Raw genomic sequence first — 27,185 nt, 5'->3', positions numbered from 1 at the left:
TTGCTTTTACCACCATTTATGCCAAAAGGTATGTGAGATGAAGGTGCGAAGATGCAGCAGACTGTGCTTGCTCACATTTATATATCTAATGTTATTTTCAGATAAACTTAAGAGATAATGAGAAAAGACCAGGGAAATTTGAAATTAAGCTAGGTAGGGAAAAATTTAATTGCCCTTCAAGCCTAGTGTTTGCATACTGTACTTTGTGACACACTGGATTTTATGATATTAAACAAAGTACATTAAAAGATTTGCATAAAATAATATTGTTAAGCTGAACTTTTTTTATTGTGTAAATATCAAAGGAAAAGCTGGATTTGCACCCAAAACGAGATACAGAAGGTATGGGAGTCCCTGAAATCAAGTATGGTGATTCGATTTGTATTATTCAGCATGTAGCCACTGGCCTCTGGTTAACATACCATGCTCCAGATGCCAAATCAGCACGTCTGGGACCTTTGAAGCGAAAGGTATGTACATTTCTAGTATGACGAAAGTAATTTATAATGTAGTTCATCAGGAATGGTCTGATATATTATGCACAACTTGTTAAAACAGTAATGATGATTCAAGGATAAATGTTCACTGTTTGCCAGTGCTGATGGTATAGAGATGAACAACAGTAGGGGTTACAAGTTTTCACCAGAGCACTGTTCCATTGTTTAAATCTGTCTTAGTAATACATTTTCCACTGAATGTATAATTCTTTTATTGTCATTGGAATATTCCTGCATGCTGAACTTGTTTTAATAAATGGGCAAATGGGGTCTGATGCTTTCTAATTTAATAGGGAGTTCCCTTTAAAATCAACCCAACTGAATGAGGTGGAAAATGTCAGGAAATAAAATCTTTCTTTAGCTTGTTTCTAGCAAACTAGCAAATTTTCAGTGCTAATTTGTTTGTTAATGTCCTGAGTTAGTTTCCAAGAATTTCCATTGCATCAATAGAGCAAGTAAATATTTGTGTTTAATATAATTTCATTTTTGATATGTTTTCATTTATTCACATGGAAAAATATTGGACAAGTTTGCATTCAGAGAAAGTTTATTGGTTTCAGGTAATATTACACCAAGAAGGACATATGGATGATGGTATAATTTTGCAACGTTGTCAAAGTGAAGAGTCACGGGCATCTCGTATTATACGAAAAACAACCATCTTATTTAATCAATTTATCAGGTACTTCAGAGAAAGTATCTCTTTTGCGCTATACTTTTGGTTTGCTGAATACATCATTCATTACTCTCCACCTTTCAAGATTCATACTTCTCAAAATTTAATTTATAATTCTATCCCTGAATCATCAAGTTAGCAAGTAATTCAAAATCAGTATCTTCTTATTGTTCCCATTGCCTTTTACATAACTATAGATGCTTGTGGAAGGGGATGCCAATCAATGGTTTAAGTGGACATTAACTGCAACTTTTTGTCAACTAAAGCTGATTTTATTCGCCTCAACTTTGACTTGTTATAATTTAGATTTCAGTACAGTTTGTTTTATTACAAGAAAACAATAGTTATGTCTTCATATGTTTCTCTGTTGGTTAAATATTAGCCCAAATTTTATGGTCAGCAGCAAAGGAGTGGTGTTTTGTTGTCCCAGCAAAAAAAAAGTTCTCTACAAACTTTCAGAGGACTTTAGAATGGCTGTTTCCTTTATTTCACACCAGTTTGATTTTGCTGAGTTAACAGGAGGTCTGTGGCATCCAGCTATGAAGAATAGGACAGGCAGTCTGATATGCCAACTAGGTTGAAGGATTCACTAATAATAAAGCAAGAACTAAAAAATAAAGATGATAAATCACATTCAAATCATTATTCTGCAAGAAAAGTACGAAAAAAGTGAAGGAAGAAATGTTAATATCTGACCACAAGATCTTAAACAAAAAGCAAGCAAATTATGAATGTGATTCTGAGGAAATGGAATCTTCACTTTTAAGATTGTTTATTTCAGGATCAGAGAGGTTGTTCAATAGTAATTACAGCATAGTATGTAGTTTAAATTCAATCACTCCTGACTGAACAAGGTATAATTTTTCATTGTTCCTTACCATGTGACAATAGGTAAATACTTTAAGTTCATGAAAAATTAATTTTGTTTTGATCCTTTGTGCAAGAAGGAACAGAATATCACCAACAGTAGCTTTTTAGATTTGTACATATAACTTTGCCTTTTCAGGCATCAGAATTTATTGTCAGTTTTGCAGCTTGCTGAGAGCCTCACTCTTATTACAACAGATTCTGGGTCATTATTGATTTAATGTATATAAAATGCTACCCTTCTTAGCTGTGTGCTGCACCTTCATGGGATAATTCACAGAAATAAAATTAATGTCAAAGTATTCACTAATAATGACCAGCTCCACCTCTCTAAAGCTTTCCATTGCCCATTGATATTTACTGTGTGCTCTTGGGCTGACTGACACTGAGTCATAGATTTGTGAACGTTTACCCCAGTTGAATATTAGGAAGACTAAAGCCAATATTGTTATCCTTACCACAAATTCCATTGTTTTCATTCCTCTTTCCAAGCCAATCATTGGAACACAATCAAATCATGCTAAATCCTGTTCCTTCTTTTAAACTAATGTACATCATCTTCATTGCTAGGACTAACTGTTCTACTTTTACAACATATTCCACCTCATTAGTATTTCCACCACACTATCGCTGAGATGATTAGCCTTGATTTTTACCACTTCTAAGTATGTTTTCCATAGATTCCTCCTTGCTGTACTCTTGGCCTCTCTCTCCCATAAACTTCGATGTGATCTGTCCAACTAAATATTATTTACTCATTGTCTTGGTACTTCTATGACTCAGGACACCTTGAGTTTAAATATTTCAACTTTCTTCTGAACGGTCCCTGTGCCATCACCCTTTCCTTATTCTGCAGTTTCCTCCTACCTTGTAACTTTTTCCATTATCTTTGTCTTCTGATGCTATCTTTCTGATTCTATCTCACTTGCTCCTTTCCTCCCCTTTTGATGACACAAATACCTCACATTCTTTGACTCTCATTCTTTAATCCTCTAGATAACCATTAAAACCTTAATTTCACTCAAACTCTTGATTGCTCCTCATAACTCTCCCACACCAGCTGGACAACATCCTTTTACATTTCTTCTCTTTGCAAACGCTTTATGATATCTTACTATGTTTTAACGTGCTTTATTGAATAAAATTATTTATATAAAAGAGAAAATGCTGGAAATACTTGTCAGAGAGACCATCCATGGAGAGAGGTTACGAAGAAAAGTCATTGATCTGATACATTAACTGTTTCAGTCCACGTGCCCTGGCCGCTTGAGTATTTCCAGCATTTCTCTTTTTTATTTCCGATTTCCAGCATCTGCAGTATTTTGCTGTTGCATTTTGTTATTTATGTCATCCATTGGGTGGACTGTGCTTAAGGTCATTTAAGAAATGACTCACAGACACATTTTTGCAGGGGTCTTGATTGTCTTGGAAAAAGTGGACCCGTCAAATTACCCATAAAAGAAGTTCAGGAAACCTTGCAAGACCTTATCATTTACTTTCGTCCACCAGAGGAGGATTTAAAACATGAAGATAAGCAGTACAAATTACGCTCTCTCAGAAACAGACAGAACCTATTTAAAGAAGAGGTAAGAAATAGTAGCATTATTGTATTCTTACTCTTTCACTTTTTAGGCCCTATATTTGTCACTCCAATTTTTTTTAACTTCAGAACTTTGGCATCAAATTTAATGCATCAAATATTACATAGTAAAAATGTTAGCCAGCTTGCTTTGAGTATTGTTTTGCTTGGTGTTCCCACTTTGACAGTTGTGATTATTGTAATTTGTGGTAGAAGGTTGTTTGAATATGACCCTCCTACAAATTGGACATACTGTGTTTGATTGGATAACTGCAACAAGGTGTAATGTACTTCCCTATGCAGACATAATGTATTTGAATGACAGTCAAGCAATGTAACTACACTGTATATAGTCAAACCAGTCTCTCATAGAAACTGGAATCCTCCATTTATACATAATGTGAGTGCTTGGCCTTTGGAAATGAACGTTTACATCTTGATATTTATCATTGAGTCCTATTTTATTTGTTGCATCACCACAGATTGGTGACCTATTAAAGTCCATGGGATTCAATTACCTGGGGAGCAACAAAAATGTTTCACATTGTTACATGCATGTTGGGAGACAAGTCTGCATGAGTTTCAGAAGAGAGGCCCCAATCGGGACTTCAGTAGGCAGACTGCAGCAGCAGCCAACCCCGCACTTGTGAGCCAATGTGAACGGCCACACATACAACATGATATTGACAACAGTGTGACACGATGAGAGCACACCAGCACCATTGCTGGGCATTCAAGCAGCTAATTCTGAGTAATCAACTGCAAACATGAGCACAGGAGTGAATTCTGACCAAACTCTACAGAGAATATAAATAGAGGCTTCACCATTCTCACATATCTATGTCCTGGGCCCAGCACATGGATGAAATCATAAGGAAAGTGCGCCAGCGTCTTTACTTTCTTAGGAGGTTAAGGAGATTTGGCTTGTCACCGAACACACGAACAAACCTCGACAGATGTACTGTTGAAAGTATCCTGACTGGTTGCATCATGGTCTGGTACGGCAACTCGAATGCACAAGGACATAAGGAGCTGCAGAGAGTAGTGGACTCTGCCCAATACATCACAGCACATCCCTCCCCACCATTGGTAGTATCTACAGGAGGCGCTGCCTCAAGAAGGCAACATCTATTATCAAAGATCCCCACCATCTGGGCCATGCCATCTTTTCACAGCTAGCATTAGGCAGGAGGTACAGAAGCCTGAAATCCCACACCACCAGGATCAAGAATAGCTACTTCCCTTCAACCATTCGGCTCTTGAACCAACTGGAAAAGCACTAATCACTAGAGTTTAGCAACACTATGACCACTTTGATCACTTTGCACTAAAATGGACTTTGTTCTTTTTTCTAACTGTTCTTTCTTGTAAAAATTGTGTATAATTTATGTTTTTCTTGTGAATGCTACTTATATACTTATATAATGCTATGTGTCTGTGATGATGCTGCAAGTAAGTTTTTCGTTGCACCTGAGCATACATGTGCTTATTACAATAAACTGGACTTGGACTTTGACTTTTTAGAAGTAAGGGGCAATTCTGATGTAAGTAAATCTGCTGACAGTTTCATCAGAATGGGAATTGCACTAGAAAAGATGGAGATGGTGGTATAATGAGTTGGAGAGTGCAACCATTTAACGTACTAGGCACCTAAATGGAGGGCAAACATTTTATTGGTGACATCATCAGTTTTGTGAGGATGGGTTTTGAAGAAGATGGCAAGATAGCTACTTCATCTCCTTGCATTGGATATTCAGCAGTGATTTTGAGTCCTATGCTTCATACGTTAAGCAAATAGAGATTCTTCTTCAGACCAATAGTATCCCAGAAGTAGAATTAGATGAAGACAATGTAGAAAAACTCAAGTCTGTTCAAGAGAAAAGTGCTCTTCTCAATTGAAATTGGATCAGAGACAAATACAACACCCTTTATTTCTCAGAAAGCATACAATCTATCCTTTTTGGAGATGTTAAAGAAAGGACACCTTAATCCTCCAATCCAAGAGATAACTGAAAGCTACAAACTTGGAATGTGAAATTAAAAGCTTGATACATCCATTAAAAATTATGTTGTGGTATTGAAGAACTCTTGTTACATTAGAAATCTGGAGGTTTCTTAACTGAGCTCCAAAAGAAAGGTTTGTTTATGGATTAATTGATTACTCAGTGTGTCAGAGAAAGCCTGTCAAATTGAGATGGCCCTCAGTTGAGATGGTAGTGTTAAATACAAAGGAGTTTCAAACAATTCCATTTGACTAAAAACTCAAGTTGAACAGGAAATGAATTAATTCGAAAAGAATAGAGGTTGGGTGAAGATGAATTAAAGGAATTGGGCCACGTTGATCATGATGATTATCAAAAGCAGACAAGAGAGTGATGATTACAAGATCATACAATACTGTCCAGTACCAACATTGCAAGACTGAGCTGGGACAAAATTGGATCTGTCTCATGTATATGCTCACTCAACATTAACCAGGATAGCCAACAGTATTGACCTATCAACATGCTCAAGTGATTGTATTCTTACACTAGGCTCCCTTATGATTTGTCATCTGAAAGTCTTCCAGGGCACCCTGGATCAAATTTAACTGGGAACGAACCATTATGTGTGTAATCAGGATGATATCTTGATGGCTATACTTACTGAAGAGGAAACTCGTCAAATTTTACTAAGGGTGCTAGAGTGATCACATCAAAGTTGAAAAGAAACCGGAGTACTTTTGTATAACATGAAGTGGTGTATGTGGGTTTAAGAGTGCAAACATATGGTTTCAAGCCTGTGAAAGAAAAGTAGCAAGACATTATTAAGGCTCCAAAATCTTGGAATGGTGCAATATTGCACATATTTTCAAATAAATTTGACAAAATTGTATTATTACCATCTGCTCATTTATTGAAGAAAGATGTACAGTAGATGTGATACAAAAATCAACAGCATTTCTATTGTACATGAAAGGCACAACTAGACGGTGGAAATATACTTATTCACAATGATACTTCAAGTTAGTCTGAGATGCTTCAGGGTATGGCACTGAGGCAGTCATCAGTAACGAAATGGATATTAGGAAGAAGAACCTTTCTGTATGCTATTCATGGTTAAAAAGCAAACAAAATTATGCCAATTTAAAAATAATTTCTCTGTATCATATTCAACATCAAGAACTTCCATCATTTCCTCCTTGAAAGTAATTTATATAAGTCATAGATGACAAACCATTACTGGCACCTTTGGGTCTGAAGTTGGTGATACTACTGATGGCAACATCATGAATTCAAGGAAGAACAATGGTTCTATCCCAGTATGACTACAAGTTACACTTTGAAACAGAATGCAATTATGGGTGTGCTGTCCAGACTCCCTCATGATCACTCCAGTATGGGATGAAAAAGTTCCATCCATACACTAAGTCAAGGCTTTCTGGTAATGGCTTCCAAAATAGCAAAATAAATGAGAAAAGGTTCAGTTATGAGTCATACCTGGAAAACTTTGCTTGGAGAGTTGAAGAATTATTTAGATGACGAGCTAAGACCATATAACTTTCAACAAATGAGTAGTCATGATCAGTTCTAAGAACAAAGATATCAGAATTGTACATAGAGCATACAAGAATACTGGCATTTGCTCATAGTTTAGTATACTGGCCAGTTTTGGACCATCATTTTTAGGAACTGAGCAGTCTGTCCCATCTATCAGCATTGCACAGGCAATAGCTGGTGTGGATTTAGCCAGAGAAGGCTTTTTAGTGAGCACATGTAGATTTCTATGGAAAGGGAAATGACAATTTTCTCCTTCTCATTGTTGTCATTTCTCAACCTTCAGAGTCCTCAAAGATCTGTCACACAACCTGTTTAAACTGGAGAAAGTAGTGTGTCTCAGGAAAATGGGTCTGAAAAACAGTTGTTTAGACAGGTTTGTAGGTGAGATTGTTTCATCTGAAGATGAAGGTGGAGGTGAAGGTAAAGAAGAATTAAGGCCTCTGTGGAAAGTTGAGCAGATATCACAACCCTGTGGCAAGACCAAATCCAAACCCACTGGTTGTTTTGAGCATGGTATAGTTTATTTTCATAAATGGATATACTTTGTACGATTGGATAACAGCAACAACGAAAAGTGTGTCTTGTATGTATTCAGATCAGCCACATCCAGGAGCTGGAAGACTCTGCATACACACAGTTTGAAAGTTTGTCCTTTCTAAGTAAACCATGATGTGTTATATTTATTAGTGAGTCCAAAAGTATTTGTGAAGGCACCACAAAACAACAATTTTAGTACATTTTTAATTGAAGTAACAGTTCAGCTTTTCTGTTCTGACTTGCTGTTTCCTTTTCCCTGTCTTTGACCTCCCTACACAATTTAGTATTCATTTTGGAAGCAAACAGCACTCAAGGCTTATGCAATATTTGCTTAAAAAATGCATGACCCAGGATGACACGACCTTCAGTATCTTCTCACTGTCTGGTCATTTTGATCATTTACCAGCTTTGTTGATGACATGGCTGAGTAGGACCTCACCATCAACTCCCAAGTTATACTACACGTTTAATAGTGCAATGAGTTGAGTCATCATTCCTTGAAGTTAATAAAAGCAAACCTAAAAATACCGTTACTAGCTTGATGTAAAATCTACGTCAACAGCCCATAAATGAGAAAAATACTTTAAGTAACTTTGCCTTTTCCAGGAGATCATATGTTTTTGTGAATTAACACTGTGATATGAAATATGTCTTCTCTGTTAGTTGTTTGGGTCTAAGCCTCAACACTTACCCCATGACCATACTTAGCAGGATATGCTCATTGCACATCTTCTGACCTGTCTATGACCCACAGTGTCACTTGAAGTGAAATTAAAGAACGTTGGTGTCAAAAGAGCAAAAATTCACATCAGTTCAGCAGATTGATCTCCTAATGTATATTATTGTAGAAGACCTTAATTCTGCAGGAAACGATGTTGGAATGTTTGATACTGGCAAGCATATAAAAAAAACTCCTTGTCCATTTCAAACTCGAGCAGAGCAAGAACAATATACTTGAGCTGAATTTATTCTCAACTGATTCCACAAAAAAATTGAATCAAAAGGGTTCTTTTGATCTTGATTTACACTGTGAAATATAATTGCAGAACAAGTTGGATACTATTTTTGATTACTGTTTTGATAATTTCACAGAGATCTCAGGAGAGAAATAATTAAAGCAATAAAGCCAATTGGACAAATCATTTATCTATCATAACCCCACCTTAAGCTCTCCTCAACTTTAAGGCATGAGACTTCTTCTGGATATCCTATTAAGTTGCCTGAGAAATGGGAATGATGTTCATTTTTGCAGTATCAAATTACTACATTCATTGCATTATTAGCACATCTGAAAAGATGCTCCCTCTCCAACAGACTAATAGCACAGTGCTAAATATTGACATTAGCAGTGTAATTGTTCCTTTCTTGAGTGGCAATATGTTATTGATCAAATATTTGGCATAAAGAATGGAACTATTTCACATAATGCTGTATGGATATTATTCAGACGTTAGAAGTAGATTGCACAATGTGAGGATAATGAACACACATTCATTTCTGTTATTCATTAATTGTTTTCTTCCATCTCTTAATTACATCAGGCGATGCTGAGATTGGTTCTGAATTGCATTGACCGACTAAACATTTACCACAGTGCAGCACATTTTTCAGAGCTTGCTGGTGAAGAAGTTGGAGCAGCATGGAAAGATATCTTGAATTTGCTTTACGAACTACTAGGTAAAGTTTCACAATTGAATGTTTCTGGTGTATGAGGCAAGTGCATGAAGGATGTATTGGAGGAATGAATTTTTTTCTTTAGTCTCAGAAGAAATGAAAGCATGCTTTCAATAGTCTTCCAGGAATATAAATGACCCTTAGTGAATTAGTTTCAATAATTTTTTGTATACTTTTTGGAAAAGTATTTAATGCTATAAGTGGGGCTTGAAATTCAAACACATAAATTTGATTAAAAAAAAACTAGGGCTGTGCTGTTGAAAATTGGCTTAATCAGGAGTAGAACATCTTTGTGCATATCTTTCAGTGTCTGCACCAGTTGGGAAATTCATTTTCTCATTTTTCAGAGATTTTTTTCATTCTTCCTTGCATTTATTGCTGATGTAGAACTCCCCCAAGTGGCATATTGAGTGGTACAACACACAATATTAGTCTGCACTGAGGTTTTCAACCTCACACGTCTGAAAAGCAACAGTTTTTATATTCCTGAAGAAGGGTCCTGAGCTGAAACGCTGACAGCCTGCTTTTCTCCACGGATGCTGCCTGGCCTGCTGAGTTCCTCCAGCATCATGATGTTTTTCATCTAGATTCCAGAATCTGCTGTCCTTTGTTTCTCGTGTTTTTATATTCTCACAGAACAACCCTGTTTCCTCTGAAACCGTTTAAGGAATTAACATTTAAATTGCATTCTTGTCTTCAATGAAATGTGTGATCTCCCACAATCTCAAGTACTTTGACTGCTTTTTCCATATGGGTAAGGTTATGGGAACTCTCAGCTTCCTGGTCTCAGGATCATTTCAGACTGCAGCTCCTGACCTCTGCCTCATCTCAGAGTTTGCTGCTCACCTCTGCATTCAGGAGGTAATGCTTACTCCATACTCCAGGAGAGAAAATTTAATTTCTTCAACTCGTGGGAGTTGGTGGAGCTTACAATGGGAATTGCCTGCATTCCTAAAGTGTCAACATTCCTGTCTTTGCAGCGACATCTTTTGAACCTCTTACCAGACGTGTGTGGCTGCAGGATCTCTGTGACTTTGCGAATATAGATCGTGTTTCCTGAGGGCAATGTTCCTTACAGGCCTATCCAGGTCCTTCTGACTCCTTGGGAGGACTCACCACCCACTCCCCCACCTCCCCATTGTTGTAATATCCATGCATTTAGTAGCAAAAAGCCCCTGTAGCTGGTAGAAACTGGCTGGTATTATTGTACGTCCCTTTAAGAGGTGGCTGCAATGATTGCACTTGCTGGGCTACATGCTGACAACTTCAGGAACTTGAGAATTTTCTCTTTCTCTATCTGCTGATTAATTTCCTCCCACGACAACGCTCTTTGGAAGTCTAGAGTTGGGCATGTGAAGAACGTGGCACCCCGCAAACTGGAGGAACAGCACCTCATTTTCCGTCTTGGAACCTTGCAGTCTAATGGCATGAATATTGAATTCTCCCACGTTAGGTAATCCCCACCCCCCTTCCCCACAACCCCCCACCATGCTGCTTCCCTTCTTCCCTTTCCTAGCCTTTTTTCCTTTCTCTCCTTACCTTTGACCCATCACCTGGGGGATCTGCTCTCCCCTCCTCCCCAGAACCTGCCTATCACTATCCCTGCATCTACCTATCACCACCTTGTGCCCACCTCACCTCCCCTCTTTTGTCCACCTATCACTGCTCTGCTTTTTCCTCTTATATATTGGGCTTCCCACTTTCCTATCTTCAGTCCTGAAGAAGGGTCCTGACCCGAAATGTTGACCGCCTGCTTTTCTCCACAGATACTGCTTGACCTGCTGAGTTCCTCCAGCATCATTGTGTTTTTTACTGAGAGTAATCAGGCTTCAATGTCAGTGACTTTGGCCTGGAAGAGGATACCGCAAAATCCTCCAAAGAGATTGCACTCAATGAGAGACTGAACATGCTAGGTCTAACTTTTCTGGAAGGTAAAAGGGCGAAGACCTGATGGACCAAATTTAAGGGCCATAAATGTAAGCTGTAGAATGAATATGCAGATATTAAGATATCCAATAGGGAACTGACGTGAATATCCAGCAGATGATCAGAATTTGGAACTCACTGCCTGAGCTCTACTTAAGGTGAAGCAGGCTAAATAGAGAAGGGAACAGTGAGTAGAAAGATATGCTGGAAGAGGAGTGGATGAATTAGATTGAGAGATGCTCAAATGGAATGTGATCACCAGAATAAATTAAGGGCAATAACTCCTTTATAAAAGGGGGCAACAGCCAAGGTTGGTCAGTGGAGGCTGGGGAGGTAGCAGCTACAGGATGTAGCATCTGTACAGAAGTGAATAGTCCTTAAAAGACTGATGCTACTTAAATGTCTCTCAGTACAGCTGTGGCAGAAATGTTGATATGAAAGGTACCCACACTATTATTTAAAATGTAATTATACTACAATCATGTTTTGCTCCACTATGCATGAAGCAGTTGGGTGGAATGAATGTTTATCTCCTATATAACTTCTTGTTGTTAGAGGAAGTTTGTTTTGAGGATTTGAAGCTTTATGGGTCCAATTCTTTTGCTTATTCTCCCCAGCTGCTCTAATACGTGGTAACCGAAGTAACTGTGCCAAGTTTTCAAAAAACTTAGACTGGCTGATTAGTAAATTAGACAGACTGGAATCTTCATCAGGTAATGCAGCTTTTTGTTTGGGTGTGAATTCTAAACCTATTGTATTCCAATATGAATTTTTTAAAAAATCAATGAACATTTTGGTAGAATTCAATTTTAACAACATGTGAACTGGATCACTAGCCAGGATCCAGGCTGGAAAATGGGCATGTCTTCTGGAACTGGGTTCTATGGTAAATGAGCCCTTTTTTCTCACCCCAACTTTTTCCCAGTAGGGTTGGGGGAAGAAGGGCATAAACATCTTACTCCACCTCCCCACTTCAGAGTATGTCAGTGGTTCAGCAAGTTACCACAGCGATTTCATCCTCTGCAATTTTCTCAGTGGAAGTTGGAAAAGGGTTCCCAACTTAGGTTGAAAACATTCCTGGAGGTTTAATCATTTCATGTTCTGACCTTCTGATGCCTAATCACATGGCCCCTGATCAGGCCTCCATTCCTTACTTTTCTCCTCTCCCAGTTATTCCTCAATCTCTGTATTTCGCCCTGATGGCCCACACTCCCCATTCTCCCGATTCACTGAGGCTCCAATTTTCTTTTCTCCATTTTCTCTCTCCTATTTACAATTTCCATCACATTCCCTGCTAAAGATCTGATGCTGAAGGCTTTCTTTCACTCCCTGAGACCTCATTCTTTTCACCCCATTACCCCAGAGCTTCCATTCCATAGTCTGCATCTCTCCTTGTCGCTATTCACCAGTCCCTATCTCCGTCCAAGTTTTCATTTCCTCAGTTTTCATCCCATGCTGACATCCCTCTGTTCCCTAATGTTATGGAAACGTGATCTGTTTGCCTTGAGCTCCATAGTCATATGATACCGATATGAGAGCATGATAAGTAAGCTGTAAGTTTGACTGGCTTGATGTTTTAGTCCCTGGTAATATGAACGACTGTCTGCCTTCACATCTGCATAGCTAGATTTAAAAGATCAAAGTCCCCCACACGATAAACAGTGTGCTCTAAAATGACTTAAGATACTTGTATTACTATCCCAATAAATGACAGTAAATGAATGTTAATGAAATAATTCAAATATTTTGTACCTAAGATGAATTAGTTGGAGTCCTGCAGATATCGTGTGGTTCTTGTGAGATGGTATCTCCAAAAAACACAGCATTCCCTCAAGACCCAGGCAACGACTGTTTTTGAGGGAACTGAGTATCTGGCATGTGAAAAGGTAAGTTTTACACTCACAAGAACCACACAATATCTGCAGGACTCCAACTAATTCATCTTAGGTACAAAATATTTGAATTATTTCATTAACATTCATTTACTGTCATTTATTGGGATAGTAATACAAGTATCTTAAGTCATTTTAGAGCACACTGTTTATCGTGTGGGGGACTTTGATCTTTTAAATCTAGCTATGCAGATGTGAAGGCAGACAGTCGTTCATATTACCAGGGACTAAAACATCAAGCCAGTCAAACCTACAGCTTACTTATCATGCTCTCATATCGGTATCATATGACTATGGAGCTCAAGGCAAACAGATCACGTTTCCATAACATTAGGGAACAGAGGGATGTCAGCATGGGATGAAAACTGAGGAAATGAAAACCTGGAGGGAGATAGGGACTGGTGAATAGCGGAAGACCTGGTCTGCTTCAGCTGATGGTTCGGTTGGATATTTGTAAATACGTGACAAAGCATTACACTTTGCTTGATTTTCTCCCAGATAGCAAAACCCAATGAATAGAAAATGATCAATGTAATTTTATAAACTGATTTCACTGTTCACAAATGACATCTATGTTATTCAGAAGTTTGTATCTGATCTTCTTATGCACTTTCAAATCAACACTTTGACCTAGGTATCCTGGAAGTACTGCATTGCATCTTGATTGAAAGCCCAGAAGCACTCAATGTAATCAAAGAATGTCACATCAAATCTATTATTTCGTTACTGGATAAACATGGACGCAATCACAAGGTGTGTACAAGTCAGTTGAATTAATAATGGATGAACATAAATATTTTGCAACTAGCTCAAATTGATTGAAGATGGTGGCATTATTTCACTTGGGTACCTAATTATTTCCTATTTAAAACCTCAGTAGAAAATGGCAAATTACTTTTCGAATTAAATAAACTTGAAGTAAATTGAAATGGAGGAGGCTGTGGTGGAGTCGGCTTCCTCTGCCATAAACTTGCTCCCTGATATCAGACACAGTGAATCTTCCAGGCAATCAGTTTTCTGACATTGTTCTGAGTTGTATGGAAAGACCAATGTGTCTGGCTCCACGGGTATCCTGGGCTTTGATGTGATGGATGTGGCCACACCTGGATCCTAGACTGCACCCGTGACGAAATTACTCTGAAACTGCTGCATTTTTATCTGTAGCCTAATTTTTGGCTGTCCTAGCATACCTCATACTAACGTCACAGTGGAATGAACGTAGATTTTGAGGCATTGGAAACCATTTGTAAAAGGAGATGATTCAACTTCACAAAAATACTCTGCTAGGCTCATTAGCTGGAAATATGCTTGCCCCAAGGCCTGCTCTGCTTGCTCAGGTGATGTAAGCCGCATGGTTGTTTCCCACTGAAATGCAAGTCAAGCCCTGGATATTGGGGTGGGGGTGGGGGAGGTTAGATACAGAGGATGCTGATGCTGGTTGGTGCATTCTAGCACTCACATTACAGGAGAAATGTCAAGCAAGAGAAACGCAAGGCAACTTGCAACCCCCAACCTGACTTCCTGGTGCATATAAGGAATTGCTTATCCAGAACAATACTGTAATAAATATTTACACTGTAACTCTTCCACACACTATTTCATACTGTTCAGATCATGTCATGTATTGCTCTGTTTAGGTGCTGGACCTGCTGTGCTCTCTTTGTGTGTGCAATGGTGTTGCTATACGAGCTAATCAGAATCTGATATGTGACAATCTGCTCCCTCGTCATGATTTACTTCTGCAAACTCGCATAGTTAACAATGTAACGAGGTAATGTAGATTATTCTCATTTAACCAAGGAAATAATGCATATCATTTTGTTTGTATTTTTCCTACTTACCAGGACCATTCAACTTCACAGATGAGTTTGAACTATAACAGATTGTGAACTGCTCATAATGTTGTTTTCACTCCATGGTGTATGCTAATGCGAAATGGATGTTCTATACAAATACAATCCCTTTGCCCCATGGCTGGGATATTTGACTTTAGTGAGGACTAGTGAATCCCATCATGTTTGTATCAACTTTTCCAATACCTTTGTGACTCTGCCATTGGATTACTTGTTTTGAAACAATGTTCTCTGCAGTAAGTGTCATTTCTTTTCAGTGGTTTCAGCTAAGGGAAAAAAGAAACTCAATAAACTGCTTTAATACTTGTCTTTTTACTTAAAATGAAGAACCTAAATTTTAAATGAATAAAAATGGTACAATATTTGCCCAGAATTGATTCAGACAAAGGCACAACTGGGATAGATATTAACTCAGATTTTAATAGGTTCTTCTTATTGAAAAATAGTTGGACTGTGAACAGATCTCCTTAAGTCACCAGTGTCAAGGGGAAATGCAAGGTGAAATTTCTAGGTTATACCATTTCCAGGTTACTGGAACTCTTAGTAGGTGACAGGAATATATGTCCAATCACCAGCCCACCCTTTTTCCACTGGACATACTTGGTTAACATTGTCCCCATGATAATTTAAAAATAAGTGAGGGATAAATGCTAGTCATTTTAAAACATGCCTTAATAAAAGCTTGGACAGAAGGTCAGGTTTGTAATTTAACTCTGCATATTATACATCAGTTTGTAAAAAGTCCTTAACCAAATATATTACTGATTACTGTTTAAAACTGTTCATTCTTTGTTTTGCAGCATAAGGCCCAACATATTCTTGGGAACCAGTGAAGGGTCAGCGCAGTACAAGAAATGGTATTATGAACTGGTCGTTGATCAGATCAATCACTTTTTGACTGCAGATCCTATTCACTTGCGTGTTGGTTGGGCATCTGCGAAGGGTTACGCTCCCTATCCCGGAGGTGGAGAGGGATGGGGAGGAAATGGAGTGGGAGATGATCTTTATTCTTATGGATTTGACGGACTTCATTTGTGGTCAGGTTGGTAGCTGCACAAAAATATTTAGGCTAAACAGTAATTTTATTTCTGAGAGATTTCTTTCTATTTTGCATTTTAGCAAAAATCATTAATTAGTAATTCAGTTGGCATCATTGTTCTGAGAAAAAAATCATTTTGATTTTTTAATAACCATCAATGTCTTTGATATCTTTCTTGTGTACCTCGTATCTGATAAGTTCTCTGTACCTGAGGGTATTATGCAACGAATTTTGGAATAATGCAATGGAATTCATTGGCCCCTAAATTACAAGGTCAGAGGGGTTGAGGAACTTCACTCCATCCAGGAGGAGGCTGACCTCTGGAAAACAATGTCCTAGAATTTTGCCCTTTTCAGAATTCCCCATTAAATTCCATCACAGAGAATTATTATTATTGGGACTTTGAATGAGCCACATGGCATCCAGAACTACAGATGCAACCAGTCTTTATTAAGCACAAAAAGCAAACATGCAGAGGTGACATAGTGGGAGAATATCTCAGAAGAATCTCTCTGAACTTTATGGTCTTTAAGCATAAAGGTAATATTAGATGATTAAATACAGTTTCAAAAGAGTTAACCAGTATTTTCATTTGTAGAAAAGTGGTTTAATAGAATTACATATTTACGATGGGAGCACATCTCAACTGATAAGAACACCTCTAAATATTCAAACACCTTTGTTGGGAATAGGGACACCCAAAACAGCCTTCTTTTATCAATGTATTGAGGGATGACCTCTGGCCACAAAACATCCTGAATATTAATTGACAGAAAAATATGCCTTTGACCATGTTTGATGCGCTAAGTGGCAAACCAGCTGGTCTGGGACCTTCTTTTGGGCGTTTCGATGCAGACCAATTAACATGGTTCTATTGTCTTTATGTTTGGCCAATGCACGCGAGAATGTCTCAGGGTAATGTCAGTTTCCAAACCTTATTCCTTAAAAAGTCTCCTGCTGTAAACTGGAAGCCTGTGATCTTTGCAGACAATAGTGTCTGTTTGATTATCGCTGGTAATTCCATACGCAATAGTTCATGAAGACTGATTCTCATTTGTAATAATGGCTACCATACCTTACGCTTTAATACCTATTGACTGTTGCTCCTTCTCCCTAACAATTATTGCTGCTCCTCCCAAATCAGAGGGGCATGTTCAGGAGAAGTTGCTGACTCACACAATCTCATAGAATTCAGTGGAGTAAGTGCAAGCTGAGAAAGAGCTTTAAAATGGCCCTAGAGCTCTGCTAAGGAATGTTAATAGTTTCCAGAGGGCATTGATTCTTTAGGAAGACGTGTGGAGTGAAGTTTTGTTGACACATGAGCAGTATTACTCTGCTTTGCCATCTCAGTAACAGTTTAGGACAAACACTCAAAAAAACACCAGATACTGGAAATCTGAAAGAAGAACAGAAAATGCTGGAAACACTCAGCAGGTCAGGCTGCATCTGTGGGAGAAGAAATAGAGTTAATGTTTCAACTTGAAGGCCCTTCATCAGAACAGGCATTCTTCCTCAACGAGAGAGAGAGAGAATGAAAACAGACCCTTCGGCCCACCAAGTTCCTGTCAACAATCAAGCACCCCTTTTAACTAATTCTACACTAACCCCATTTTATTCGCCATGCGTTCCCATCAACTTCCCCCAGATTCTACTACTCACCTGCACCAGGGATAATTTACAGTTATCAATTAATCTACCAATTTACTCATATTTGGGATGTGGGAAGAAACTGAATGCCCAGAGGAAAACCACATGGTCACAGAGAGAACATGCAAACTTCACATAAACAGCACTCAAGATCATCATTAAATGCAAGTCCCTGGAGCTGTAAGGTAGCAGTTCTATTAGCTATGCCATTATGCCACCCATTGACTGCCTTGTAATGCTTCATTTCTGAATGCAAATTATCCATAATTAATCCACTCCTGGTCTTCACATTTCCACTTGGTATGACTTGCCTTTTTATATTTGTACCATACAATGATCTTGTATCACAGGAAAAGACAATTTATAGATTACTCTGGATAGCAGGGAACTCTGTATGCTAACAGACAAGAACATTTGAATTTGAGAACAATGGACTCTGTAAAATTGAGGTCAATGCTTTTCATTACTAACAAACTGAATAATAACTAAAATGGACCAGACTATTTTTATTTGGTAAATATATGTTGCAATTGAGATGACTCAGGGTATTTTAAAATGTTTATAGCTTTTTTTTCCATTGGACGTGGCAGTAAATTTCTATTGGACATGGCTGGAAGATGTTTGAGTCTTCGCACAGAAAAACATTTTGTTGAAATGGAAACTACAGTTGATCTCTGCACATAATCCCTGCAAACAGCATCATCAGAGAAAGTCGAGTTTATTGTCATATGCACAAGTACATACTGTATATGCTCAGGTGCAATGAAATACTAACCTGCAGCATCATCACAGGCACACAGCATCATAAAAGCAGCATTCACAAGAAAAACATAAACACAATTTTTACAAGAAATAACACAATTGGAACAAAAAAATGGTCCATTTTCATGCAAAGTGATCGTAGTGGTCCTAGTGTTGCTAAACTGAAGTGATTAGGGTTGTGCCCGTTTGTTCAAGAACCGAATGGTTGAAGGGAAGTAGCTGTCCTTGAACCTGGTAGTGTGGGACTTCAGGCTTCTGTACCTGCTGCCTGATGGTAGCTGTGAGAAGATGGCATGACCCGGATAGTGGGGATCTTTGATGATGGATGTTGCCTTCTTGAGGCAGTGCCTCCTGTAGGTACTACTGATGGTGGGGAGTATGTGCCCGTGATGTATTGGGCTGAGTCCACTGCTGTCTGCAGCTTCTTCCATTCCTGCGCATTCAAATTGCCGTACCAGACCATGATTCAACTAGTCAGGTTACTTTCAACAGTACATCAGTAAAGGTTTGTTAGACTGTTCGGAATTATTCTTAACACTGGTGCCTCAGAAGGCTGCGTCCTCAGCCCCCTAATCTACTCCCTATGGTGTCATGACAACGACCTTTCCCTAAATATCAGTAAAACAAAAGAGCTGGTCATTGACTTCAGGAATGGAGGCAGTGCACATGCTCCTGTTTACATCAGTGGTACTGAGGTCAAGAAGGTTGAGAGCTTCAAGTTCCTAGGAGTGAACATCACCAACAGCCTGTCCTGGTCCAACCACGTAGATGCCATGGCCAAGAAAACTCAGCACTACCTCTGCTTCCTCAGGAGGCTAAAGAAACTTGGCATGTCCCCTTTAACCCTCACCAATTTTTATTGATGCACCCATAGAAAGCACCCTATCTGGATGCATCACGGCTTGGTATGGCAACTGCTCTGCTCGTGACCGCAAGAAACTGCGGAGAGTTATGCACACAGCTCAATACATCATGGAAACCAGCCTCCCCTACGTAGACTCTATCTATACCTCTCGCTGCCTCTGTAAAGCAGCCAGCATAATCAAAGATCCCACCCATCCCGGACATTCTCTCTTCTCCCCGCTGGGGGAGATTAGCAGTATGGCAGCCCTTCCTATTCATGAGTGCTGCTGGCTTGTCTGTGATGGCAACTCATGTGCACGCAATGTCTTCTCGCCCCTCCATCCCCGATAAGATGGATTCTTGACCTCACCATCTACTTCATTATGACCTTGCCCCTTATTGTCAACCTGCACTGCACTTTCTCTGTAGCTGTTACACTTTATTCCGCATTCTGTTATTTTAATTTGTACTACCTCAATGCACTATTGTAATAAATTGATCTTTATGCATGGTATGCAAGACAAGGTTTTTCACTGTACCTCCATACATGTGACAATAATAAATCAATTTACCAGTTTACCTCCTTAACCTCCTAAGAAAATAAAGACGCTGGTGTGCCTTCCTTGTGATTGCACTTATGTTCTGGGCCCAGGACAGGTCATCTGATATGTTAGCGCCCAGGAATTTAAAGCTGCTGACTCTCTCCACTGCTGATCCCCCAATGTGGACAATGATCCCCCATCCTGAAATCAACAATCAGCTCATAGTTGAGCGAGAGGTTATTGTTATGGTACCACTCAACCAGGTGTCCTATCTCACTCTGGTAAGATGACTCATCACTTGTGATTCTTACATAACAGTGGTGTTGTCGGTGAATTTGTGTATGGCATTGGAGTTGTGCATAGCCACACAGTCATGTGTGTATAGAGAGTAGACCAGGGGCTAAGTACACAGCCATGAGCTGTACTTGTGTTGATGGTCAGCGAGGAGGAGATGTTGTTACCAATCCTCACTGACTGCTGATGAGGAAGTTGAGTGTCCAGTTGCAGAGGGAGGCCCAGGTCTTGAAGCTTGATGATGAGTTTGGATGGGATGATTGTGTTGTAGTCAGTGAACAGCAGCCTGTTGTATGAGTTCCTTTTGTCCAGATGGTCCAGAGCAGAGTGAAGAGCCAGAGAAGTGGCATCTGCTGTTGACCTGTCGTGGCGGTTGGTAAATCAGTGCTGCAAAGACCAGCCACATGGTTTTCAGTGGCTGACAATGATGTGCACACCGTGCAGGATTTTCCACACAAACAGACCACTGAAGTCCATTTGAAGTTTGGCAAAGGGCAGTGAGGTGCAAAAGAATGGAATGTATAAGTAGACAGAAGATAGCTGGCGAGTGACAGGTGGACAATCTGGCCTAAGGACTTCAAAGAAAATCAGATGGGATTTTTAAAGATGGTCAGATTGATTGCGCTAGTTCTGAGCAATGAATGAAGATGGAAATGGTTGACTTCTTGTCCGGGGCATCATTGGGTGCACATGAGTTGCCATCACAACCTAGCCAGCAGCTCCCAAGTATAGGATGGGCTGCCATTCTGCTAATGTACAGCAGGTCTTCAGTCATAGAGACTGCATTGTGCACATTTGTACATCAACAGTTAATATGGAGAATTTATTCTGTGATACTCGAATATGCCCCCAATCTAATACAGAAAAATACAAGTAATTTGAAAATGAATATTTAGTAAAACAGTTCTTTTTTTAAACATTGTTCCCATATTTGGTAGAGGTTACTGAGCTTGAGTTATGTAGCCCCTTGTGTTAATTGGGGAAAGAGTTGGACTAAATTCATTGGGGCAAAACTTCTGGATTAGAGTGTATCAGCTACAAGGAGAGGTTGAACAAACTTTTTCTCCAGAGTGTCAGAGGCTGAGGGGTGACCTGATAGAAGTTTATAAAATGGTGAGAGGCATTGTTAGGGTAGATAGTCAGACTCTATTTCCCACGGTCGAAATATCAAATATTAGGGCATAGGTTTAAGTGAGAAGGTGCATGGAACACACTGGTAGAAGCAGGTACAATAGAAATGTTTAAGAAGCATTTAGATGAGACACATGAGCGGGCAGGGAATGGTGGGATATAAATCATGTGCAGGCAGATGGGATTAATTTAGATTGGTATTGTGGTCGGCACAGACATGATGGGCTGAAGGGCCTGTTCTGCTGTACTGTTCTATGTTCTATAGGTGTAAATAGTAAAAGGCTGCACTTCATCTTCCATAATCCATTGCTCTCAGCCCATCAATGAAAATTACAGATTCACAGTAGACAAGATAAATGTTTTTGATGATGATGCTGGTATTCCATTATCAATACTTTGATCTTGGCATTGTTTATTTTCCTGCATAAAAGGTCGAGTGGCCAGGGCTGTAGCATCAGCAAATCAACATATACTGAACTCCGATGATGTAGTTAGCTGTTGCCTGGATTTAGGTATTCCTAGTATTTCCTTCCGCATCAATGGACAACCAGTACAAGGAATGTTTGAGAACTTCAACACAGATGGCCTGTTCTTCCCAGTGGTCAGCTTTTCTGCAGGTGCCAAGTAAGTCTATCATCGCTTTTGCACCATGATGTTTTATTTTGACTCTGATGTTGCCCTGTTTTAGCATTGGTCATCAGTCAATCTCTTGAGACTGGGGAATCTAAGGTGAATTGGTTTTAAGTAGATAAATTGTGCATGCCCCAGCAAATATCCATTTCAAAGGTCAGAGTTTATACAATTTGTCGACCAGGCGTTATGTGGTAGAATTGGAGAAGTGTACAAGTTTGTGCAGAGTATCTTGATTTCTTCATGCCGCACACTGCAAGTATATTCAAGAATCATTTATGTATCTAATTTAGGAAAAGATTTTTTTCCCTGATTTGTCTCAAATTGAAAATATTTATCTTCTTTATCTTAAAAATAAATGACCAATATGATTGCAGTTTTTAATAGTCTTTATATAAAACAAATATCAGTGGACACACATGTTTAAAGGCAAGTTGCATCTGAACTACTTACAAGTATATACTTTCTCTTGGTTGCACCTGGGGAAATGCTCAGTTGGAGAGGAAATAGGATTCTATCAGATAGTGTCTCCTCTGTGTTCCATGACTTATGCAAATGGCACAAGCAACACTGAATTTCAGATCTTCCCACCTTACTGGAGGAGAGCTTAAAGGGAAAACGCTGGCTGTGAGACCTAACCCAAAGTACTCTGCTGATAGGAAGGTCAATGAGAGTCAGGGGATGGCCAAAAAAGCAACATGGCAGCAGTTGGGAAAACTGCTATTCCCTCTATCCACCAGGATTTTCTGATTTTCACCTATAGAAAGTAAAGAAACAATTTACTGTGTTTCAAACTCAGTGACCAACTCAGTCACAGGCTTCTTCATGCTAGTGGCTATTCCCCTGATTCTGCTCCATTCCCAGTGCAAGGTTCTACTAAGATAGGCCTGTGCTGGGTAAGTACCCAGGCCATTCACATGATTATGGAAGGAACAATGGCCTTTCTGCACCAACAGCAAGTACACAGCTTACTCACAGTACACTTTACTAGCCTGGCACCAAAGTGAAAGGGCAGGGGGTGGATGAAGGGATGGGAAGAAGAAAGTATTGGCCCAGGCCCAACATAATTTTTCTTCAGTGCTAATGAAAGATTACATATGGCTGGTCAAATTTGAAAGATCGCATTGTAATTTAACTTCCTTGTAATCTTCTTTCAAGAGTACGTTTTTTGATTGGTGGTCACCATGGAGATTTTAGGTTTTTGCCTCCTCCTGGATATGCACCCTGCTACGAAGCACTACTGCCAAAGGAAAAACTGAGATTCGAGCCGATCAAAGAATACAAGAGAGATTATAATGGTGTTCGAGATTTAATAGGGACTCCATCTCATCTTTCCCAGGCCTCCTTCATCCCCAAGCCAGTAGATACCAGCCAGGTAATTAAACCTCCTGAAATGCAATGTGGTGATTAACTGCATATCATTTTAACAATTTAAGCAAATTGCACAAAAATTATATGTATGTGTGCTTCATAAAATAATGATTAAAAATGTGACAGTTTTACTTTATTCATACATGGGATATGAACTTCAGTGGCAATACCAGCATCAACTGTCCATCCCAAGTTGCTCCTGATTTGAGAAGCAGTAAAAAGACAACTACACTGGAGGGCCTGGAGTCACACATGGGTCAAATGGAGTAAGGACTGCTATAAAAACCTATCTGGTTCACATATACCCTCTCCTGAAGGGTATACATGGATCAGATAGGTTTTTATAACAGTCCAGTAACTTCAAGGTTACTATTACTGTTAAGCATCTTTTTTAATTACAAGTAAACTATATTGATATTCCAGATTTACTCTGCAGCAGCAAAGAGGCCCTACAACTGTTTCCCTACTGCGAAACATGTTCACAGTACAATTTTATTACTAACAATGCAAATTGCAATACATCAAGATATCCATAATGACTAACACGTGATCCATTGTTCACATAAAAATAATTGTACAAGTAAATAACCAGGCTTATTGCAGATTTATTCTGTTGGGTGATAATATTTTGATCGCTAGCGTTACCAGAAATGTATTTTTTAGTTATCCCTTTGTAGTCAATTTCCCTAAATGTTGTGATAGGATTTGAATTCATAGATAGAGATCAATGGTCCAGCCCTCTAGAAGTCAGTGCAGCAATAATCACTGTATTGTCATTCAATTAAATACATAATATGAACAGTATAAAACTATGTAAAACTTTTCCACCTTTAGTCTGTCAGGTATTTGGCTTGTGGGGTACTCAGCAAGTATTTATGATGTATGTTATAGATATATCTATTACATTTAGATATATCTATTACATCCATCACTTTTAAATCTATAATTCAGGGATTAATAAACAGTTAAGGTGAGAAGTTATTTTTGAAGCACTGATCTTTAAACTTTTTGAATATATTTTTGTTGCACTATTTTTTTCAGAACTCTTTAATCTCCGCCCTCTCCCCAAATCTAGACTAATGCTGAATGAAAAATTACATTCTAAAGCAAAAATTGTTGTGATGGTTCATGCTTAGTATTTTAAAATGACTCTACAATCAGTTATTTTTTATTATTCAGATTGTTTTACCTTCACACCTTGAGAAAGTCCGGAACAAGCTAGCTGAAAACATTCATGAACTTTGGGCAACAAACAAAATTGAACTTGGCTGGACATATGGGAAGGTAAGGAAGTGACCTGACTGGGATAACTTGCTGCATTCATTCTCCTGACAGAGAAATTTGTCTGCTGGAAGTACATGCTAGTGGTCTGAGTGATGGAATCCAACTGGACATGATGTGCAGAGCCTACACAAATTTCTGAAATGTGTGATGACAAGTTATAAAATGACACATTTGATGCATGCCCGCGGAAAGTTACCAATAAAATCATATCATTGTATAAGGTACATAATCACTGATTTATTTTAATCACAATATTTTTATTTTGGGATGATCATGGTGGAATGTAAAAGGCACTGCTTTTAGGAGTAAAGCTTTTGTGTATTTAAGTGTGGGTTAGAGATAGGGCAGAGACTAATAGTTCTGATCTTGTCACCTGCATCTTTTGGATAGCAAGATTCAGCACCAGCAAAAAAAGCCCTACCACTTTTGCCCTATTGTGAAACTTGTTCACAGTACAATTTTACTTCTAAAGGTGCGGATTGCAATACATCAAGATATCCATAATAGCTAACACATGATCCATTATTCACATCAAAATGATTGTACAAATAAATAACCAGACTTATTTGAGATTTATTCTGTTGAGTGATAGTGTTTCAAAGCTAACACTATCAGAAATGTATTTTTAATTATGCCTTTGTAAAGCACTCTGAAATATTTACAAAATTCAAAGTGCACTTTGTTGTTCAAAGCATGTTTTTATCTAAATTCAATTTTGAGTGAAGTTTCATTGGGTGCTTTGTGGAGTGCTATATTTACCTTATTGGTTTAATGTTCGAAAGACATAACTTTTCTGAGCATCTTGCATATCTCCACCTTATTTCGTCAGAAATGAGCTAATTTGAAGCAGTTTTGATGATTGCATTTGACTGAATTTCAAAATATAATGTGGATTATCAAAGATTGCTGGCTCTTTAGAATATTTTTCTAAGTAATCAATTAAATAATTTTTGTCAGTTTCGGTCAAAAGAAAGGCACTCTAACCACTAAAACTGAAAGCTGGAAGTTCAACACATGGAGTAGTATATTGCATGAGGTGCCTTCCTTCTGTTGATTGACTAAAACAAGTTTTGATGTGCTTTTCATAGTTCAGCTGAATGTTAAATATAGCATAAAGTAAATTCAAGAGCAGAAAATTCTGATGCTCCGGTCAGCATTCCTCTCTCCAATAACAAAGGATTAACTCGTCATTCACTTCATTGCTGTTTGTCTTTAGTGCAAAGTGTCTGCAACTTCCTGAGACCACACATGGAGAGTTGTGTCTAGTTTTGGTCTCCTTACTAAGAAAGGAGTACTTATCAATAGAGGGAGTGCAGCAAAGATTCACCAGAATGGTTTCAAGGATGCCTAGTTTGCCAAAAGAGGGATGATTGATTACACTGGGATTGTAGTTTCTAGAGTTTGGAAATGGAGAGCAGTTTCATCGAAACATATAACATTTTTAAAGGGCTTGACAGACTAGACGGTGGCTGAAGAATCCAGGGCTAAGTGCACAGATTCCAGAGTGGGCTGTTCAGCACTGAGATGGAAGAAATTTCCAAATTTCTTCACTCAGACAGTGGTGCACTTAGCAATTCTGTACTCCAAAGGACAATGGAGGCTCAGTCATTGTGTTTCTGAACATTAAAGGCATCAAGCGATATGGGGATAGTGCAGAAAAATGGTATTGAAGTAGAAGAACAGCTAACAATTTTAATGAATTGCAGAGCAAATTCCAATAGCCAGAAGACCTACTCGTACTCCTATTTCTCATGTTTTATGTTCTTAACTAGCCCTTGCCCTCCCCATAATATCTGGCAGTATTTACAGTTAATTTTACTGTTGCTTAAAATGAATGGATCTATTATCACTTGTTAGGGAAGTGCAATTTCCCAAAATGTACTCCTGGCCAGCATATGAAACAAATAAGCTTACAGGTGTAATATTAGTGAGATTGATGATGCATTTCTCAATCACACGGGCTTCACATGATCTGTTAATATAGTGAGTTAGCTGCTTATAAGCCTGAGTGACTGTCAGTGGAGTATATTGTGAACAAAATGGAGAAATGGGTTTTTGAGAAGGTAGAATACCAAAGGCAAGTTTTGTTTTTTTTTCTGACAATATTTTCAGAGAAAGGAGTTGGGAAAAGTTACTTTCAAAGTCAATTAAAATGAAAATGCTGGAAATCCTCAGCAACTCAGTCTGCAACCGTAAGTTCTTATGGAGATTTTCACTGTTTGTAAAGTCCAACAGAGCTGTTGCCTCACAGCCCCAACAACCCAAGTTCAATCCTCACCTCTGGTGCTGTCAGTGTGGAGTTTGCACCTTCTCCCTGGGACCACATACATTTCCTCCAGGTGCTCCAAATTCCGCCCACATCCTATAGGCACGCTGGTTGATAGGTTAATTGACCACTGTAAATTGCCTCCACTGAGGTGAATGGTGGAATCTGGGGGCAGTTGATGGGAATGTGGGGTGAATAAAAGGAGATTAGTGTCAATGTGTGCTTGATAGTCTGCATGAACTCAGTAGGCTGAAGGGCCTGTTTTGGTGCCGCACAATTCAATGACTCTATGATATCTGCTGTGGTACATTATGTCTCAAGGTTAGTTCTTAGTTT

General features: G+C 38.8%; 1 protein-coding gene across 1 annotated transcript in view; it reads left to right on the top strand.

Moving 5' to 3' along the window:
- The window catches only part of ryr3 (ryanodine receptor 3), a 266,715-nt gene that overhangs the window by 32,510 nt on the left and 207,020 nt on the right, over positions 1 to 27,185 (top strand). The window contains 11 exon segments of the mRNA XM_052015084.1: positions 306 to 470; positions 1,058 to 1,179; positions 3,476 to 3,626; positions 9,237 to 9,372; positions 11,913 to 12,008; positions 13,822 to 13,940; positions 14,825 to 14,958; positions 15,841 to 16,082; positions 21,730 to 21,922; positions 23,087 to 23,303; positions 24,479 to 24,583. Of these exon segments, the coding sequence (XP_051871044.1) occupies positions 306 to 470; positions 1,058 to 1,179; positions 3,476 to 3,626; positions 9,237 to 9,372; positions 11,913 to 12,008; positions 13,822 to 13,940; positions 14,825 to 14,958; positions 15,841 to 16,082; positions 21,730 to 21,922; positions 23,087 to 23,303; positions 24,479 to 24,583 (1,680 nt within the window).

Source organism: Pristis pectinata, chromosome 1 (assembly GCF_009764475.1).
Source record: "Pristis pectinata isolate sPriPec2 chromosome 1, sPriPec2.1.pri, whole genome shotgun sequence".
Taxonomy (NCBI): domain Eukaryota; kingdom Metazoa; phylum Chordata; class Chondrichthyes; order Rhinopristiformes; family Pristidae; genus Pristis; species Pristis pectinata.
Note: the sequence above shows the minus strand (reverse complement) of the source record. Positions and strands in the feature narration are given on the sequence as shown.